This window comes from Musa acuminata, chromosome BXJ2-10 (assembly GCF_036884655.1).
Source record: "Musa acuminata AAA Group cultivar baxijiao chromosome BXJ2-10, Cavendish_Baxijiao_AAA, whole genome shotgun sequence".
NCBI lineage: Eukaryota > Viridiplantae > Streptophyta > Magnoliopsida > Zingiberales > Musaceae > Musa > Musa acuminata.
Window position 1 is genome coordinate 26,761,603 of NC_088347.1, and position 18,561 is coordinate 26,780,163.

At 58.8% G+C, this 18,561-nt stretch overlaps 6 protein-coding genes across 36 annotated transcripts; 3 read left to right on the forward strand and 3 right to left on the reverse strand.

The window, feature by feature from the left end:
- The first annotated feature begins 614 nt into the window (after positions 1–614).
- LOC135624826 (uncharacterized) lies at positions 615–2,402 on the forward strand. The gene has a single exon (XM_065128831.1). It carries the CDS (start codon positions 615–617, stop codon positions 2,100–2,102), a length of 1,488 nt encoding a protein of 495 aa, XP_064984903.1. The 3' UTR covers positions 2,103–2,402.
- Positions 1,812–13,215, reverse strand: LOC135624825 (aldehyde oxidase GLOX-like). 30 transcript variants are annotated; one of them, XM_065128828.1, is made up of 5 exons: positions 10,671–13,215; positions 10,444–10,541; positions 2,516–2,533; positions 2,151–2,392; positions 1,812–2,034 (listed from the first exon to the last, which is right to left on the reverse strand). In XM_065128828.1, the coding sequence occupies exon 1, from the start codon at positions 13,213–13,215 to the stop codon at positions 11,047–11,049; it is 2,169 nt and encodes a 722-aa protein (XP_064984900.1). In that variant the 3' UTR covers positions 1,812–2,034; positions 2,151–2,392; positions 2,516–2,533; positions 10,444–10,541; positions 10,671–11,046. The 30 variants fall into 30 exon arrangements, with proteins under 30 accessions (XP_064984900.1, XP_064984899.1, XP_064984896.1 ...); XM_065128827.1 differs by having other exon boundaries at positions 2,151–2,440; XM_065128824.1 differs by adding an exon at positions 2,609–2,759 and having other exon boundaries at positions 2,151–2,533.
- On the forward strand, positions 4,838–5,305 carry LOC135625723 (probable inorganic phosphate transporter 1-4). Its single transcript, XM_065130811.1, has one exon. It carries the CDS (start codon positions 4,838–4,840, stop codon positions 5,303–5,305), a length of 468 nt encoding a protein of 155 aa, XP_064986883.1.
- Positions 13,216–13,667: 452 nt separating the features above from the next.
- Positions 13,668–14,498, reverse strand: LOC135625724 (aldehyde oxidase GLOX-like). Its single transcript, XM_065130812.1, has one exon. The coding sequence runs from the start codon at positions 14,496–14,498 to the stop codon at positions 13,668–13,670; it is 831 nt and encodes a 276-aa protein (XP_064986884.1).
- A 55-nt stretch (positions 14,499–14,553) lies between these two features.
- Positions 14,554–15,384, reverse strand: LOC135625725 (aldehyde oxidase GLOX-like). The gene has a single exon (XM_065130813.1). It carries the CDS (start codon positions 15,382–15,384, stop codon positions 14,554–14,556), a length of 831 nt encoding a protein of 276 aa, XP_064986885.1.
- On the forward strand, positions 15,089–18,561 carry LOC135624827 (uncharacterized). Of its 2 annotated transcripts, XM_065128833.1 has the most exons (3): positions 15,089–17,019; positions 17,161–17,687; positions 17,798–18,561. In XM_065128833.1, exon 1 carries the CDS (start codon positions 15,702–15,704, stop codon positions 16,746–16,748), a length of 1,047 nt encoding a protein of 348 aa, XP_064984905.1. In that variant the 5' UTR covers positions 15,089–15,701; the 3' UTR covers positions 16,749–17,019; positions 17,161–17,687; positions 17,798–18,561. The 2 variants fall into 2 exon arrangements, with proteins under 2 accessions (XP_064984905.1, XP_064984904.1); XM_065128832.1 differs by having other exon boundaries at positions 15,089–17,687.

An 18,561-nucleotide genomic window follows, 5' to 3' on the forward strand; every position in this document is an offset into this window, starting at 1 on the left:
CTGGTATTCGGGAATGAACTAAAAGAAACACGCACGCATTGATGAGGATGTGAAGCATCTCTTTAAGGCCTGACAGAATCTTGAGTGGTCCTGAAGCTTGTGGCACAACTGATCAGCCATGGTAACGGTGTTTCTTGATTCCTTACTTGGTTGTTTATAGAAAATCTTGGGAAGGGATGTCACTCGTGGTAATATTGACATGGAACTTTTAGACCGATCGTGGACTTAGTAAAGCAGGTGTTAGTGCTTCCAGGTAAATAATTATTCTTGATATTGGTGTAGGCTATCAGGCATTAGGTCAGTCAAAGTAGGGACATGAGCACTATTAACTAAAGCCGACGTTGACTAGAAATCTTGGTGAGTGGGCTATTGTTGTTGGATCTCCCCCCCTAATTTCCTATTAATCGGCATATTCACATGGGATGCAGCTATCACGTGACCTGATACGTTTTCAAAATCGTACAATATATAAATCGTCATGTTTGGATTTAAATCAAAAATTCATATCATTCACAATAAGTCAACTCGAGGACAGGTCGATCTTCCAGATCTTGGATCTTATAACAGTGACTCACTTCTTGTATGGATTATAGTCTTCCTTATCTTTTGCATCCATGAGGAAAGATCATTGGAGTAGCACAGTCCATTTCCACCTCCTGTGTCGCTTCCTGTTCGCCTTCTCTGTGCTCTCATCAGTATCCTTGATCTTCTGGTCTCAGTCCTCTGCGTCCTGCAACGGCGAAGCCGCTCTCAACCCGGAGAAGCGGAACGAGTCCTTCCATCTCCTAGCCTTTCCCTCTACGCTGAACCAGCTTTCCTTCTCCGCTAAACCTCCTCGGAGGCTCCTCAAGGTCGCTCTCTTCGTGAAGCGATGGCCGCACCGCAATCTCGCCGGCGGACTCGAAAGGCATGCCTTGACCCTGCATCTTGCGCTCGCGCGAAGAGGCCATGAGATACACGTCTTCACCACCAAGTCAAACGCCACCTTCCCCCGCCACAACGACGCCGCCTTGAGCTTCCACCAGACCCCGCCCTCCCCTGCTGGTTACCTCAACCAGGCGCTGGCGTGGGAGCAGTTCCAGACCGAGAACGCCACCGGCAGGCCCTTCGACGTGATTCACTCCGAGAGCGTCGGCCTCCTCCACGTCCGCGCCCGGAACATCAGCAACCTCGCTGCTTCTTGGCACGGGATCGCCTACGAGACTATACATTCCGACGTCGTCCAGGATCTGCTCCGCGGCCCCGACGAACCCCGGCGGCCTACAATAACGGAAAGGCTCTCCAAAGTGATCGAAGAGGTGAAATTCTTCCCCCACTACGCGCACCACGTCGCGACGAGCGATCACGTCGGCGACGTCCTCAAGAGGATTTACATGATCCCGGAAGAACGAGTTCACATCATCGTGAACGGCGTGGACGAGAGCATCTACAGGCCAGACCAAAAGATGGGAGAGGAGTTTAGGAGGAAGGTCGGGGTACCTGACCGCGCGAGATTAGTGATAGGACTAGCAGGAAGGCTGGTGAAGGACAAAGGACACCCTCTCATGTTCGAGGCACTGAAGCAGGTCTTTGGTGAGGAAGAGAGATTCCAGAGGGACGTCTTTGTTCTGGTTGCTGGGGATGGGCCGTGGGGCAACAGGTACAAGGAGCTCGGACGAAACATCATCGTTCTTGGTCCTCTGGAGCAAAGCGAGCTTGCAAAGTTCTACAACTCACTCGACGTTTACTTGAATCCGACCCTCAGAGCACAGGGACTGGATCATACCTTCATCGAAGCAATGCTGTCAGGAGTGGCCATCGCCGGCACACGGTTCGCGAGCATTACAGGCTCTCTGATAGTAGGATCGAACGTCGGTTACACGTTCTTGCCAACAGTCGAGTCACTGAAGGAGTCCCTGTACAAGATTATGAAGGATGGGAAGCAGGTTCTGTCGAAGAAAGGGGAGGTCGCCAGGAGCAGAGCGCTGCATCTGTTTACGGCCACGAAGATGGCCGCTGCTTACGAGAGACTCTTCCAGTGCATCTCCAAGGAACCTGCAGTAAAGGACAACATCGATTACTGCCGATACCCTCTTCCATGGGATTCGGGTAAACTGAAGTAGGACTCATTTGATGGTACGAGATGGAAGTGAGAGTATTGAAGCGTTTACAGTGGCAGTTTTCACAGGGTTGATGAAGCTGAGAAATTTGGGAGTATGTACATATAAAACAGCCTTCAGATTGATCCATAAGCATCACCATTTAGATAGCTGCCAATGAGCTGTGGATCCACCTGGATTGCTATGACATCCAGGGCGCAAAATCTTGCGGACTGCTGGGGATGCGGAGTGCTGAAACTGGTTGAATATTGGTGCTTTAATTCATGCATGTATTAACTAGTAGCCTCCCTTTTCTGTGATCAACCATGACAATCTCACTGTACTGAACACCTTTAGCATTCCTAGTAATTAGTTGACAACTATGAGATAAAAAGTTTAAAACTTAGTTGAGCACTTAGCATAAAGAAGCTTCCAACCTTCGCAACAATCCACACCTGCAATGCCATGTCATGATGAAGTTAATTATGGCCTTCAAAACAAACAAAAGATTAAAGCACTTGTATATTAACCAGATAGATCATAGACGAGAAAAATATATCAATGTTTAACAAATTTCTTGTGCAATGACTACAATGAGCACCAGCATCTCAAATGTGAAGATAGCAGCCATCATCAACTCCAAAGTAATATCAGGTTCGATAAGAAACTGTTTCTTTTCCTCTGCCAAGAACAACATCCAAGTGAGTGGAAAGCTTGTTCTTAGATGTTACAAGCAAACCTAAAGGAAGAAAATGGCTGTCAAATCCAACAAGAATTTTTATCTTATGTGGTATTGACTAAAGTACAGAATGTCAGGCAAACATGATAGTCAAACATATATATGGTAACTGCTCAAACTATCTCTTTCGAGTGATGAAAAAATTTGGGGTAAAGAAAGCTAATGAACCTGCCCTGACACTACCGATCCAGTAATTTTTGTTGAGCCCAAAACCATGTGATCTAAATTACTTGGCCCTAGAAGCCAACAAAATCCTCCTCCCAAATTTAACTCTATTCAGATTTGCTTTCAGCTTATTTTTCTTATGTTATTCTCAACACTTTTGTTCTTTCTTCAATCTCCGACCAGGTCTTATGACAAGTGACACTAATCAAATAGATGAAAAAGACGGAAGCACAACATATCAACAACCATACACAAGTATAGTTACCCATGACACCTAAGATATTGGTCCTTTGGTGTCAGATGCTGCAAAAATAACATCATGAAAATAGAAATATGAGCATGGCTATTTACATACAGCATATACATGACTAAAGCATTTGATTTGTTTCCAGCAACAGAGCTTTAGTTTGTTTCTGGGCGCAACAAGTTAATATGCCGATATTAAAAGTTTTAGAACTTTAACTAATCCTCAGAGAAGTCAGAATTTAGTCAATAAAATAGAGGGATAAGAAAGCTAAAGACTAAAACAAAATTTGACTAGACAATTTTGAAATGATCAAATTTTTCAATGAAGAAAATTGCCTATGAGATCATTAGTCGAGTTTCTTATGGTTTGTTATCTCACCCAATATAGTTGAGAGAAACGATAGAGGTCTTCTCCAATATCTGATGATAATCAGAAAATTGGCATCATAAACTATGAATGGTACTCTACTATTTGTACCAGATCTAATGCCAAATGTCCTTCGATATCTATTTATTCTCAAGCCATGGGACACACCATCTTTTTTCCTTTGAGCCCATATGAAGTAAAGATTATGGGTTACATATGAAAGGGCATGTCCATCCATAGTCTATCTTGGACGGTCAAAGATTGTGCTGCATGACTACAGAAGAACAATCAAATTCATGTCAATTAATTCAAGTATCAAGCATCCACGAAAGAGAATTGATACCACAAGAACCATATCTAATTTCAAAACTATGATTATAGTTCTCCCAGTAGAAAAAGAGCAAGCACATAAAATTCCAAGTAAAAAAATATACTAGGTCTATAATACGGCTCCCTGCTTTAGCAACCTAAACATTTTCCCTGTCGTAAACTCAATCTCTATGTGATCTTGCGAGTAAGCTGACAAGGGATAATTAAAGGTGATATGACAAAAAATGGCAGCACAGTCGGACGAGACAGAAGCGGGTAACGGTTGAAGCTCGCCCATACCCTGCGATCCCCCGGTCTCCCACGCAACCCCCTGAGCGACACACTGCCCGAGGCTCTCCATACCCTGCAGCAGCTCGGCCTCCCATGCAACCCCAGCGGTAACATCAAACCTCCTCTATAAATACCCCTGAGTCCTAAGCAAAAGGGAGAAAAAGGGGAACTCTCTCAGACACAAAACACTCAGAGGCTCTTCTTCTGCCTCATCCACAATCCCCTCCACATCTTTCTCTAACTTGATCGTCGGAGGGGTCGGGCCGAGCTCCCGGCCCGACCTATGTGCAGGTGCGAGACGGTGTCGCCTCTTCCCGAAGCTGCGGCGGAGCTGCCTCCCGACCCGAGCCGCCGACCCGAACCGCCGACCCGACCTGCCAAACCGACCTCCCGACCCGAACCACCGAGCTCGGCCGCCGGGAGACCTCGAGGAGCGCCCCCACGGAGATCACCGCCTTCCGGACCCGAACCAAGCCGCGACGGCCCCGAGGCCACGGCTAAAAAAGTTACTTACCGTAACATAATGGCGCTAGAAGGAGGGCCCGAAATGACGGTACGTTAGCTTTCTCCTTGTTGCTCCGCTGCGGCCGACCTGCACCAGCAGCGATCGGCCTCTCCTTCGGTCACACCGCCAAGGGCGTCATGGCCACCCTCTGCCTCTTCCGCTTCTGCCTCGGCTTTGGTATCGGCGGCGATTACCTGCTCTCCGCCACCATCATGTCGGAGTACGCCAACAAGAAGACCCGTGGCGCCTTCGTCGCAGTCGTTTTCACTACGCAGGGCTTCGGCATCCTCCCAGGCGGAATCGTCTGCATCATCATCTCCGCCGCCTTCAAGGAGCGCTTCGACTATCCGGCCGACAGGGACGACCGCGCCGGCTCCACCGTCCCGGAAGCCGACTACATCTGTTGCACGACTCTCATGCTGGGCGCCCTCCCGGCTGCCTTAATCTACTACTGGCGGATGAAGATGCCAGAGACCGCGCGATACACTGCTCTTGTTGCCAAGAACGCGAAACGGGCGGCACCCGAATGTCGAGGTATTATTCGACAGGCTCAAGCGTGCTCCCCACTTACCTCGGGATCGATCGGCCTCATGCGCAGCAAGTAGCACGCTGCCTAACAGCCTCGCTGCCTCGACTCCTCGGCCTCATGCGCAGCAAGTAGCACGCTGCCTAGCAGCCCGCTGCCTCGGCCCCTCGGCCTCATGCGCAGCCAACACGCTACCTCGGCCACTCGGCCTCATGCGCAGCAAGCTGCCTCGCTGCCTCGGTCACTCGGCCCCATGCGCAGCAAGTAACACGCTGCCTCGGCCACTCGGCCCCATGCGCAGCAAGCACTACGCTGCCTCGGCTCCTCGGCCTCACGCGCAGCCAGCAAGCAGCCTCGCTGCCTCGGCCACTCGGCCTCATGCGCAGCCAGCACGCTGCCTTACTGCCTTGCTGCCTCGCTGCCTCGGCCCCTCGGCCTCATGCGCAGCCAACACGCTACCTCGGCCCCTCGGCCTCATGCGCAGCAACACGCTACAGCCAACATGCTGCCTCGGCCCCTCGGCCCCATGCGCAGCAAGCAGCCCGCTGCCTCGGCCCCTCGGCCTCATGCGCAGCCAACACGCTGCCTCGGCCACTCGGCCTCATGCGCAGCAAGCTGCCTCGCTGCCTCGGTCACTCGGCCTCATGCGCAGCAAGTAACACGCTGCCTCGGCCACTCGGCCCCATGCATAGCAAGCACTGCGCAGCCTCGGCCACTCGGCCCCTTGCGCAGCAAGCACTGCGCTGCCTCGGCCACTCGGCCCCATACATAGCAAGCACTGCGCAGCCTTGGCCACTCGGCCCCTTGCGCAGCAAGCACTGCGCTGCCTCGGCCTCGGCCCCATGCGCAGCAAGTAACACGCTGCCTCGGCCACTCGGCCCCATGCGCAGCAAGCACTACGCTGCCTCGGCTCCTCGGCCTCACGCGCAGCCAGCAAGCAGCCTCGCTGCCTCGGCCACTCGGCCTCATGCGCAGCCAGCACGCTGCCTTACTGCCTTGCTGCCTCGGCCCCTCGGCCTCATGCGCAGCCAACACGCTACCTCGGCCCCTCGGCCTCATGCGCAGCCAACACGCTACCTCGGCCACTCGGCCTCATGCGCAGCAAGCTGCCTCGCTGCCTCGGTCACTCGGCCTCATGCGCAGCAAGTAACACGCTGCCTCGGCCACTCGGCCCCATGCGCAGCAAGCACTACGCTGCCTCGGCCCCTCAGCCTCATGCGCAGCAACACGCTGCAGCCAACATGCTGCCTCGGCCCCTCGGCCCCATGCGCAGCAAGCAGCCCGCTGCCTCGGCCCCTCGACCTCATGCGCAGCCAACACGCTGCCTCGGCCACTCGGCCTCATGCGCAGCAAGCTGCCTCGCTGCCTCGGTCACTCGGCCTCATGCGCAGCCGGCACGCTGCCTTACTGCCTTGCTGCCTCGGCTCCTCGGCCCCATGCGCAGCAAGCAGCCCGCTGCCTCGGCCCCTCGGCCTCATGCGCAGCCAGCACGCTGCCTCGGCCCCTCGGCCCCATACGCAGCAAGCAGCCCGCTGCCTCGGCTCCTCGGCCCCATGCGCGGCCAGCCAGCCGCCTGCGCGCCTCAGCGTGCCTCTTGGCTCACGGTTAGCCTCGGCCTAACCCCCTCTTTTTTGCATTCGCACGGCTCGGTCGTAGACGGCCTGAGCCCACCTCAGCGCAGCCTGCCCGCCTGAGCGGTGTCCCTCGGTCGCAGCCTGCCTGCACCGAGCACCTCGGCAACACTCTGTCGAAATCCCACCTCAGCGCGGCCTGTCCGCCTGAGCGGTGTCCCTCGGTCGCAGCCTGCCTGCACCGAGCACCTCGGCAACACTCTGTCGAAATCCCACCTCAGCGCGGCCTGTCCGCCTGAGCGGTGTCCATCGGTCGCAGCCTGCCTGCACCGAGCACCTCAGCCAATCACTGCCGAGATCTACCTCGGCGTGGCCTATCCGCCTCTATCGTGTACCTCGGCTGCCTGGTGCCCGAGTCCACGTCCTCGCGTCCTGCCCGCCTGCGTCGTGCTACTCGGTCGCATGGCCCTTGCGACCACGCCTGCGCGGTCTGCCCGCCTGCGTCGTGCTCCTTGGTCGCGCAATGCCCGAGACCACACCTGCGCCGCCAGCCGCCTGCGTCGTGCTCCTTGGCTCCATGTTCCCGAGACAGACCAGTGCCGCCAGTACGCCCGCGTCGTGCCCCTCGGCTCCATAAACCCCGAGACACGTCTGCACGGCCAGTCTGCCCGCGCCGAACTCCACGGCCCTATCCACCTGGTTCACGCCCCTCGGCCGCGGCTTGCCTGCACCAGCTCCATGCTTGCCAAGCCCACCACCTCGGTCACAGCCTGCCTGCACCGAGCACCTCGGCAACTCTCTGCCGAAATCCCACCTCAGCGCGGCTTGTCCGCCTAAGCGGTGTCCCTCGGTAGCAGCCTGCCTGCACCGAGCACCTCGGCCAATCGCTGCCGAGATCTACCTCGGCGCGGCCTGTCCGCCTCTATCGTGTACCTCGGCTGCATGGTGCCCGAGTCCACGTCCTCGCGTCCTGCCCGCCTGCGTCGTGCTACTCGGTCGCATGGCCCTTGCGACCACGCCTGCGCGGTCTGCCCGCCTGCGTCGTGCTCCTCGGTCGCGCAATGCCCGAGACCACACCTGCGCCGCCAGCCGCCTGCGTCGTGCTCCTTGGTTCCATGTTCCCGAGACTGACCAGTGCCGCCAGTACGCCCGCGTCGTGCCCCTCGGCTCCATAAACCCCGAGACACGGCTGCACGGCCAGCCCGCTTGCATCATACTCCTCGGTCGCGTAATGCCCGAGGCACACCAGAGCGGTCCACCCGCCTGCGTCATACTCCTCGGTCGCGTAATGCCCGAGGCACACCAGAGCGGTCCACCCGCCTACTCCTCGGCCGCGTAATGCCCGAGGCTCTTCAGCCTTGCTCCTCGGTCGCATAATGCCCGAGGCACTCCTGCGCGGTCACCCCGCCTGCGTTGTGCTCCTCGACCCTCGGCTCTACGCCATCCCGAGACCACACCTGCGCGGTCACCCCGCCTGCGTTGTGCTCCTCGGCCTTCGGCTTTACGCCACCCGAGACCACACCTGCGCGGTCAGCCCGCCTGCGTCGTGCTCCTCGGCTCTTCGGCTTTACGCCTGCGCGGCCAGCCCGCCCGCGTCGTGCTCCTCGGCTCTTCGGCTTTACGCCACCCGAGACCACGCCTGCGCGGCCAGCCGGCCTGCGTCGTGCTCCTCGGCTCTTCGGCTTTACGCCACCCGAGACCACGCCTGCGCGGCCAGCCCGCCCGCGTCGTGCTCCTCGGCTCTTCGGCTTTACGCCACCCGAGACCACGCCTGCGCGGCCAGCCAGCCCGCCCGCGTCGTGCTCCTCGGCTCTTCGGCTTTACGCCACCCGAGACCACGCCTGCGCGGCCAGTCCGCCTGCGTCGTGCTCCTCGGCTCTTCGGCTATACGCCACCCGAGACCACGCCTGCGCGGCCAGTCCGTCCGCGTCGTGCTCCTCGGCTCTTCGGCTTTACGCCACCCGAGACCACGCCTGCGCGGCCAGCCCGCCTGCGTCGTGCTCCTCGGCTCTTCGGCTTTACGCCACCCGAGACCACGCCTGCGCGGCCAGCCCGCCCGCGTCGTGCTCCTCGGCTCTTCGGCTTTACGCCACCCGAGACCACGCCTGCGCGGCCAGCCAGCCCGCCCGCGTCGTGCTCCTCGGCTCTTCGGCTTTACGCCACCCGAGACCACGCCTGCGCGGCCAGCCAGCCCGCCCGCGTCGTGCTCCTCGGCTCTTCGGCTTTACGCCACCCGAGACCACGCCTGCGCGGCCAGTCCGCCCGTGTCGTGCTCCTCGGCTCTTCGGCTTTACGCCACCCGAGACCACGCCTGCGCGGCCAGTCCGCCCGCGTCGTGCTCCTCGGCTCTTCGGCTTTACGCCACCCGAGACCACGCCTGCGCGGCCAGTCCGCCCGCGTCGTGCTCCTCGGCTCTTCGGCTTTACGCCACCCGAGACCACGCCTGCGCGGCCAGCCCGCCCGCGTCGTGCTCCTCGGCTCTTCGGCTCTACGCCATCCCGAGACCACATCTGCGCGGTCACCCCGCCTACGCTGTGCTCCTCAGCCCTCACCGGCTCCATCGGCCCCGAGTCTAACCCTGCTCGGCTTCCTGACTGAGTTGCGCACCTCGGCCCCATGTTGCACGAGACACGTCCGCGCGGCTAGCCCGCCTACGTCATACGCCTCGGATATGCATGACCAGCCCACCTGAAGTAAAAAGCCATGCATCGGACCCCCTGCATGCAAGAACCGACGCATAGCTCCTTTCGGGGGGGGCATATGATATGACAAAAAATGGCAGCACAGTCGGACGAGACAGAAGCGGGTAACGGTTGAAGCTCGCCCATACCCTACGATCCCCCGGTCTCCCACGCAACCCCCTGAGCGACACACTGCCCGAGGCTCTCCATACCCTGCAGCAGCTCGGCCTCCCATGCAACCCCAGCGGTAACATCAAACCTCCTCTATAAATACCCCTGAGTCCTAAGCAAAAGGGAGAAAAAGGGGAACTCTCTCAGACACAAAACACTCAGAGGCTCTTCTTCTGCCTCATCCACAATCCCCTCCACATCTTTCTCTAACTTGATCGTCAGAGGGGTCGGGCCGAGCTCCCGGCCCGACCTATGTGCAGGTGCGAGACGGTGTCGCCTCTTCCCGAAGCTGCGGCGGAGCTGCCTCCCGACCCGAGCCGCCGACCCGAACCGCCGACCTGACCTGCCAAACCGACCTCCCGACCCGAACTACCGAGCTCGGCCGCCGGGAGACCTCGAGGAGCGCCCCCACGGAGATCACCGCCTTCCGGACCCGAACCAAGCCGCGACGGCCCCGAGGCCACGGCTAAAAAAGTTACTTACCGTAACAAAAGGTGATAATCTTAGAAGCAGAAACATAGAATAGATGAGGAGAGCAATCCCATCGAATCATAGAAGATCACTGCGGTTAGCAAGTAGCAGCAAATCCTCGCCAACACTAATTCATGCAGTGATCGGAGAACTAGCAATTCAACAAGCACATGGCATTGTTCTCAAATAAAGTAAATCTAACTTGAATTGTCATTTCCAGGCCCTTAAAAGTTGATGGTTTCCATTAATCTCAAAAAAGAAAAGAAAATAAGTATAATAGCAATCACCAGCAAGAATGCGAGATGGAAGTGAAGGATGGCAACCTAGGCTGTTCGACGGACCAGTAGAAGCATTGGCCCCGAGGATAGGAGTGCTGGTCTCCGGAAAAATCACCTGCCGTGCTGCGTCTCCGCGAAGCTATCTGCGCGCCAACAAATGTAAGAAAAATTCTCGTAATCGCAATTGACATCAACATCAGAGAATGGGGAAAGAACAAGGAAAGGAAGAAGAAGAAGGGGGAGATGAGCATGTTGCGGATGGTTTGGGAGACCACGATGGGCTTCTTATTGACCACGAACTCAAAACCCTCGGCAGTTATCAGCTTCACCGTCTCCTCTTTCCCTCTGTGGTATCCTCGCCCTCCACTCCGCTTCATCGCCACCAACACATTTAGGGGTTGTAAACGGATCGGGTATATTCTATTCGGGTACAGATCATTAGGATTGAAGGACAGACATACATTAAGCAGAATAAAGCTTCGGGACAATATATCGATCCATATTTACTCTGCAGAAGCTTTAGTTACAGGACCACTAAAGGCCTTCAGTAAAGTCATTTAACTATTCTACTATTTGACCATAATTAATTACGAGGAGAAAAGAGGTTGCAGTCTCGTCTGTATAAGCATTCTTTTCATGGCAACTTTCTTAAAGCACCAGCTGGACCCAGCGAGCCACGCTTGGCACCATCTGGTTCACCGCGAACGCCATGTAATACCCCGGCGGCGCCACCCTCCCGTCCGGCGGCGCCTTGCACCCAAACCTGTAGCTGTAGGGCGTCCCGTCCCCCCCGCCGTCCGCCACCGTCACCGCTGGTGAAACGGCCAGCTTCACCATCCTCTGCCCCTGCGAGAAGGAATGCGTGGCGAATGGCGCGCTCAGCAGGTTCACCTCCATCAGTCCCACCAGCGGCAGCGGCACCTCCACCTCCATCACGAACTCGTCCCCGTACCAGACCCTCTCCGGAGCCGCCTTGATTACCGGCCGAAGACTGGCCTTGTCTGCCGCCAGGTACTCGGGCGAAAAGGCTTCGACACGGAGCTCCGTAGGAAAGTCCCCTGCGAAGCGGTAGAAGTAGTGCGGGTTGCTCCCGGCCACGAGGACGCGGCCGTCCGGAAGGAGGTTGGCAGTGGAGTGGTACATCCGAGGGATGGTTGTCGGAGTCAACGTCATGAACCGCAGGCCGGCGGGTTGGTCGGGCCGGTACAGCACGGGGTTCAGGCACGGGTTGGAGCCCATCTCGTAACCCTGCGACCCTGCCTGCGCGCCGTTGATGATGAGCACCTCTCCCGTTGGGAGCATCACCATGTCGCCCATGACCCTCGGGAACGGCATCTCCTCCACGGCCCAGGCCCCGTCCGGGTCTGTCGCCGAGATCCGGCCGCAGGTTGTGGCGGCAGGCATGTCGGTCTGTCGGTGGAGGAAGACCCCGTACTGAGCCCCACCGCAGACTACCACCTCGGCCCTCGTGTAGCCGCCGGCCGGATCGAGAGGGAGCATAGTGGAGGAGCCACCGGACGGGTAGTTCCGGGGTCCACCGTCGAGCTCCGGGTACACGCGGACGACGTCGCCCGAGTCGACGTCGTACAGGATGGAGCGGGCGTTAGCAAAGACGAAGAGGCGGCCGTCGGGGAGGAGGTGGACGAAGGGATATAGGTTGTCCATCTGGGCGTCCTCGGCTGTGGCGAGGAAGGGGAAATTGCGGAGGGGGCGGGACGGCGGGTAGAACTCGGCAGAGGGGGCGGCGCGGCCGCCGACGATGACGACAGAGCCGTCGGGTAAGATCTGGTTGGTGGCGTACCATCGACCGTCGGCGAGGAGCGGTGAGTCGAGCTCCAACCAGTCGCAGGAGCCGGCCAAGGGGCAGGGGGAGAAGGCGCGGAGCTTGCGGAGGCCGTCGAGGTCGCCGCCGGACTGGAGGAGGGTGCCATTGGGGAGGAACTGACCGGAAGAGCACCAGGTGTCGGTGAGGACGGAGAGGGGGCGGAGGCGGCGGGAGGAGGGATCGAGGAGGGCAGAATGAGCTGAACAGTCCTTGCCGCCTGGGGGGAGGAGGCTGTCGCCGGGGTCAATGCGGCAGCGGCTGCGAGGGAGGCGTAGGCGGGAGGCCCCGATGCCGGTGCGATCGAGGAGGACCACGGTACCGAACCGGGTCACGGCAGTGTGCATGGAAGCGATTCCCGCGTCCTCCAGCACCACCTCCCAAGTGCCCGGGAGCTGCTGCGCACGTAACGACCGGCACGCGCACGTAAAGAGAAGGCCAACGAGGAAGAAGAGGCCGGGGATTCCTCCGGACTTGATCGAAGCGAAAGCAGAGGCCACTGCCATGGTCGCAGGGATGATAATTTGGGACCCGTACCTCTGACAGACGAAGGTGATATCCTCAGTCAGAAGTGGGAGTGTTTTCGTGGTTCCGGGGTCCACCGTCGAGCTCCGGGTACACGCGGACGACGTCGCCCGAGTCGACGTCGTACAGGATGGAGCGGGCGTTAGCAAAGACGAAGAGGCGGCCGTCGGGGAGGAGGTGGACGAAGGGATATAGGTTGTCCATCTGGGCGTCCTCGGCTGTGGCGAGGAAGGGGAAATTGCGGAGGGGGCGGGACGGCGGGTAGAACTCGACAGAGGGGGCGGCGCGGCCGCCGACGATGACGACAGAGCCGTCGGGTAAGATCTGGTTGGTGGCGTACCATCGACCGTCGGCGAGGAGCGGTGAGTCGAGCTCCAACCAGTCGCAGGAGCCGGCCAAGGGGCAGGGGGAGAAGGCGCGGAGCTTGCGGAGGCCGTCGAGGTCGCCGCCGGACTGGAGGAGGGTGCCATTGGGGAGGAACTGACCGGAAGAGCACCAGGTGTCGGTGAGGACGGAGAGGGGGCGGAGGCGGCGGGAGGAGGGATCGAGGAGGGCAGAATGAGCTGAGCAGTCCTTGCCGCCTGGGGGGAGGAGGCTGTCGCCGGGGTCAATGCGGCAGCGGCTGCGAGGGAGGCGTAGGCGGGAGGCCCCGATGCCGGTGCGATCGAGGAGGACCACGGTACCGAACCGGGTCACGGCAGTGTGCATGGAAGCGATTCCCGCGTCCTCCAGCACCACCTCCCAAGTGCCCGGGAGCTGCTGCGCACGTAACGACCGGCACGCGCACGTAAAGAGAAGGCCAACGAGGAAGAAGAGGCCGGGGATTCCTCCGGACTTGATCGAAGCGAAAGCAGAGGCCACTGCCATGGTCGCAGGGATGAGAATTTGGGACCCGTACCTCTGACAGACGAAGGTGATATCCTCAGTCAGAAGTGGGAGTGTTTTCGTGGTTCCGGGGTCCACCGTCGAGCTCCGGGTACACGCGGACGACGTCGCCCGAGTCGACGTCGTACAGGATGGAGCGGGCGTTAGCAAAGACGAAGAGGCGGCCGTCGGGGAGGAGGTGGACGAAGGGATATAGGTTGTCCATCTGGGCGTCCTCGGCTGTGGCGAGGAAGGGGAAATTGCGGAGGGGGCGGGACGGCGGGTAGAACTCGACAGAGGGGGCGGCGCGGCCGCCGACGATGACGACAGAGCCGTCGGGTAAGATCTGGTTGGTGGCGTACCATCGACCGTCGGCGAGGAGCGGTGAGTCGAGCTCCAACCAGTCGCAGGAGCCGGCCAAGGGGCAGGGGGAGAAGGCGCGGAGCTTGCGGAGGCCGTCGAGGTCGCCGCCGGACTGGAGGAGGGTGCCATTGGGGAGGAACTGACCGGAAGAGCACCAGGTGTCGGTGAGGACGGAGAGGGGGCGGAGGCGGCGGGAGGAGGGATCGAGGAGGGCAGAATGAGCTGAGCAGTCCTTGCCGCCTGGGGGGAGGAGGCTGTCGCCGGGGTCAATGCGGCAGCGGCTGCGAGGGAGGCGTAGGCGGGAGGCCCCGATGCCGGTGCGATCGAGGAGGACCACGGTACCGAACCGGGTCACGGCAGTGTGCATGGAAGCGATTCCCGCGTCCTCCAGCACCACCTCCCAAGTGCCCGGGAGCTGCTGCGCACGTAACGACCGGCACGCGCACGTAAAGAGAAGGCCAACGAGGAAGAAGAGGCCGGGGATTCCTCCGGACTTGATCGAAGCGAAAGCAGAGGCCACTGCCATGGTCGCAGGGATGAGAATTTGGGACCCGTACCTCTGACAGACGAAGGTGATATCCTCAGTCAGAAGTGGGAGTGTTTTCGTGGTTCCGGGGTCCACCGTCGAGCTCCGGGTACACGCGGACGACGTCGCCCGAGTCGACGTCGTACAGGATGGAGCGGGCGTTAGCAAAGACGAAGAGGCGGCCGTCGGGGAGGAGGTGGACGAAGGGATATAGGTTGTCCATCTGGGCGTCCTCGGCTGTGGCGAGGAAGGGGAAATTGCGGAGGGGGCGGGACGGCGGGTAGAACTCGACAGAGGGGGCGGCGCGGCCGCCGACGATGACGACAGAGCCGTCGGGTAAGATCTGGTTGGTGGCGTACCATCGACCGTCGGCGAGGAGCGGTGAGTCGAGCTCCAACCAGTCGCAGGAGCCGGCCAAGGGGCAGGGGGAGAAGGCGCGGAGCTTGCGGAGGCCGTCGAGGTCGCCGCCGGACTGGAGGAGGGTGCCATTGGGGAGGAACTGACCGGAAGAGCACCAGGTGTCGGTGAGGACGGAGAGGGGGCGGAGGCGGCGGGAGGAGGGATCGAGGAGGGCAGAATGAGCTGAGCAGTCCTTGCCGCCTGGGGGGAGGAGGCTGTCGCCGGGGTCAATGCGGCAGCGGCTGCGAGGGAGGCGTAGGCGGGAGGCCCCGATGCCGGTGCGATCGAGGAGGACCACGGTACCGAACCGGGTCACGGCAGTGTGCATGGAAGCGATTCCCGCGTCCTCCAGCACCACCTCCCAAGTGCCCGGGAGCTGCTGCGCACGTAACGACCGGCACGCGCACGTAAAGAGAAGGCCAACGAGGAAGAAGAGGCCGGGGATTCCTCCGGACTTGATCGAAGCGAAAGCAGAGGCCACTGCCATGGTCGCAGGGATGAGAATTTGGGACCCGTACCTCTGACAGACGAAGGTGATATCCTCAGTCAGAAGTGGGAGTGTTTTCGTGGTTCCGGGGTCCACCGTCGAGCTCCGGGTACACGCGGACGACGTCGCCCGAGTCGACGTCGTACAGGATGGAGCGGGCGTTAGCAAAGACGAAGAGGCGGCCGTCGGGGAGGAGGTGGACGAAGGGATATAGGTTGTCCATCTGGGCGTCCTCGGCTGTGGCGAGGAAGGGGAAATTGCGGAGGGGGCGGGACGGCGGGTAGAACTCGGCAGAGGGGGCGGCGCGGCCGCCGACGATGACGACAGAGCCGTCGGGTAAGATCTGGTTGGTGGCGTACCATCGACCTCAGCTTTCCGCCTCCCGAGACACACCTGCGCGGTCACCCCGCCTGCGTTGTGCTTCTCGGCCCTCGGCTTCTTCCTCCCGAGACACACCTGCGCGGTCACCCCGCCTGCGTTGCGCTCCTCGGCCCTTAGCTTTCCGCCTCCCGAGACACACCTACGCGGTCACCCCGCCTGCGTTGTGCTTCTCGGCCCTCAGCTTCTACGTCCCGAGACACACATGCGCGGTCACCCCGCCTGCGTTGCGCTCCTCGGCCCTCAGCTTCTGCCTCCCGAGACACACCTGCGCGGTCACCCCGCCTGTGTTGTGCTCCTCGGCCCTCAGCTTTCCGCCTCCCGAGACACACCTGCGCGGTCACCCCACCTGCGTTGTGCTCCTCGGCCCTCGGCTTCTGCCTCCCGAGACACACCTGTGCGGTCACCCCGCCTGCGTTGTGCTCCTCGGCCCTCGGCTTCTGCCTCCCGAGACACACCTGCGCGGTCACCCCGCCTGTGTTGTGCTCCTCAGCCCTCGGCTTCTGCCTCTCGAGACACACCTGTGCGGTCACCCCGCCTGCGTTGTGCTCCTCGGCCCTCGGCTTCTGCCTCCCGAGACACACCTGCGCGGTCACCCCGCCTGCGTTGTGCTCCTCGGCCCTCGGCTTCTGCGTCCCGAGACACACCTGCGCGGTCACCCGGCCTGTGTTGTGCTCCTCAGCCCTCGGCTTCTGCCTCCCGAGACACACCTGCGCGGTCACCCCGCCTGCGTTGCGCACCTCGACCCTCGACTGCTCCATTACCCCCGAGTCCAATCCTCCTCAGCCTCCCGACTAAATCACACGTCTCGGCCTAGTGCTGCCCGAGATGCATTCACGCGGTCGACCCGTCTACGGCGCGCCCCTCAGGCCCGCCTGAACAGCTCGCTTGAAGCAGAAAGCCATGCATCGGACTCCCTACCTGCAAAACCGACGCATAGCTCCTTTCGGGTGGTGCATATGATAGGGGTAAAAAAACTGATTTGACATAACACCCCGGATTTGACGTAATGCACCCCCACGCCGGACACCCTGTGTGGCACCTGGTTCCTGAACGAGCATTAACGACGACATGACGCACACCTACACCCACCATACCCAAGCAACCTCCTCGGCTGACCCCCCGTGGCCGGTCAAGGCAAGGGAAGGCGCTGACTGACACCCCCCATACCCTGCGGCAGCTCGGCCTTCCACGTAACTTCCACAACGACAGACGCCATCAGAGGTACGGCCCCGCCCCGGTAGGGTGGCACGTCAGGTAACATCAAACCCACTTATAAATACCCCCTGACTCCCAACAGGAAGGGGGGGGGACAATCTCACTAAAATACTCATTTCTGCTTCATTGACTTAATTGTCGGAGGGGCCGGGCCGAGCAACCGACCCGACCTGTGTGCAGGTACTCGACCGCCACTTAATCCACCCGACGCCACGGAGCTTTCCGGCCAGCGGCCTCCGTGGCAGCCACCGCAACCACCCAAGAGGAGCCACATCTGATCCCAGTCATTTGGAGCCCTGAACTAGCCACGTCGACCCCAAGGTCACGGCTGAAAAAGTTACTTACCGTAACAACAGCTATTATAACTTATCGATCGCTTTTTGCCTTTCCATCATTTGGTAGAGAAAAAAACATGATATGCATGGAGACGATTTGGAACTCACTTGATTGGCAGCTCGGCCATGATCGACGATAAGTCGAAAAGAGATCCATTAAAATCTGACAGTGGTGGTCAGCTAGGAGACAAGGAGATGACATCATCTGAGAGCATCGAATGATCAGAAAGAATCACCACAGAAAGAAGACGATTCACACATTTACACCCAGTGATCTTTCACCCATGCTTGTTAGTTTGTGAATGTAGAAACAAAGTTTATGGAAGTCTGGAAGAGATGAGGCACTGAAGGTTACTTGGATCCTCACACACGGTAATGTGACTCACTGTTACATGAATGAGGAATTAAAGCACGTACCTAAAAGTCGACACACTTCATTCCTACTTAATAATCTTACCCGCTGTTGTCGTTTCCTGTTTCAGGGCCATGAAGTCACTTGCGGGACTCTTGCTATCCTCCAATCACATGGCAGGTGGGTGAGCGGGTGACGTAAGAGGACGTATCTCTTCTGCATTTGGGCTGGTCTGGCGGAAGGACCGATCTAGTTGAGGGCCAAACCCGAGCCTAATATGATCCAACCGGGTTCGATCTGATTCAAGAAAACGGGGGGCCCCGTCGGGTGATCAAAAGCGTCACGTGCCACCCGATCAGAAGATCCAACCGTCAGAATCGATTTCCCGTTTCAACCAGAATCCTTTTGTGCATGATGGTGATCGGCGTCGTGCGATCCTAAACGTCCGGTACTGTGTAATCGTGTGATCCGACGGTTGACATCGTTTTGTCACTTCAATCGCTAGAATCGGGAAAAGGAGGGGGGAAGTTGAGGATCGGTGATGCCTTCTCCCTGATTCGAGGACGGGGAGAGGGAGGAGAGAGAGAGAGAGAGAGAGAGAGAGAGAGACGTTGCGGACTCGAGGATGTCTACGCCCGCTGAGTAAACCTCGAATCTACTCGATATATCTTCGTCAAACCCTAACTTATTTTGGTATAATGTATAGATTTAAGATAATGTTAGTGGTCGATTACGATTTAAATCGCCTACTACTTGATTTTTGTCATTCTTTATGATTGTATTGTTTTTTGTTTTGGTTTGTGAGTTGAATTGATATGTTCGGTCGCTGTATTGCGTACGAAATTAGTGGGATTTCGTAATTGAGCTACTGCTTATATATTTTATTTTCGTGAA

What these genes read in the sequence shown, in the direction of transcription:
- LOC135624826 (XM_065128831.1), top strand. Translation starts at nt 615, where the DNA reads ATGAGGAAAGATCATTGGAGTAGCACAGTCCATTTCCACCTCCTGTGT.
- LOC135625723 (XM_065130811.1), top strand. Translation starts at nt 4,838, where the DNA reads ATGGCCACCCTCTGCCTCTTCCGCTTCTGCCTCGGCTTTGGTATCGGC.
- LOC135624825 (XM_065128828.1), bottom strand. Translation starts at nt 13,215, where the DNA reads ATGGCACCCTCCTCCAGTCCGGCGGCGACCTCGACGGCCTCCGCAAGC.
- LOC135625724 (XM_065130812.1), bottom strand. Translation starts at nt 14,498, where the DNA reads ATGGCAGTGGCCTCTGCTTTCGCTTCGATCAAGTCCGGAGGAATCCCC.
- LOC135625725 (XM_065130813.1), bottom strand. Translation starts at nt 15,384, where the DNA reads ATGGCAGTGGCCTCTGCTTTCGCTTCGATCAAGTCCGGAGGAATCCCC.
- LOC135624827 (XM_065128832.1), top strand. Translation starts at nt 15,702, where the DNA reads ATGACGACAGAGCCGTCGGGTAAGATCTGGTTGGTGGCGTACCATCGA.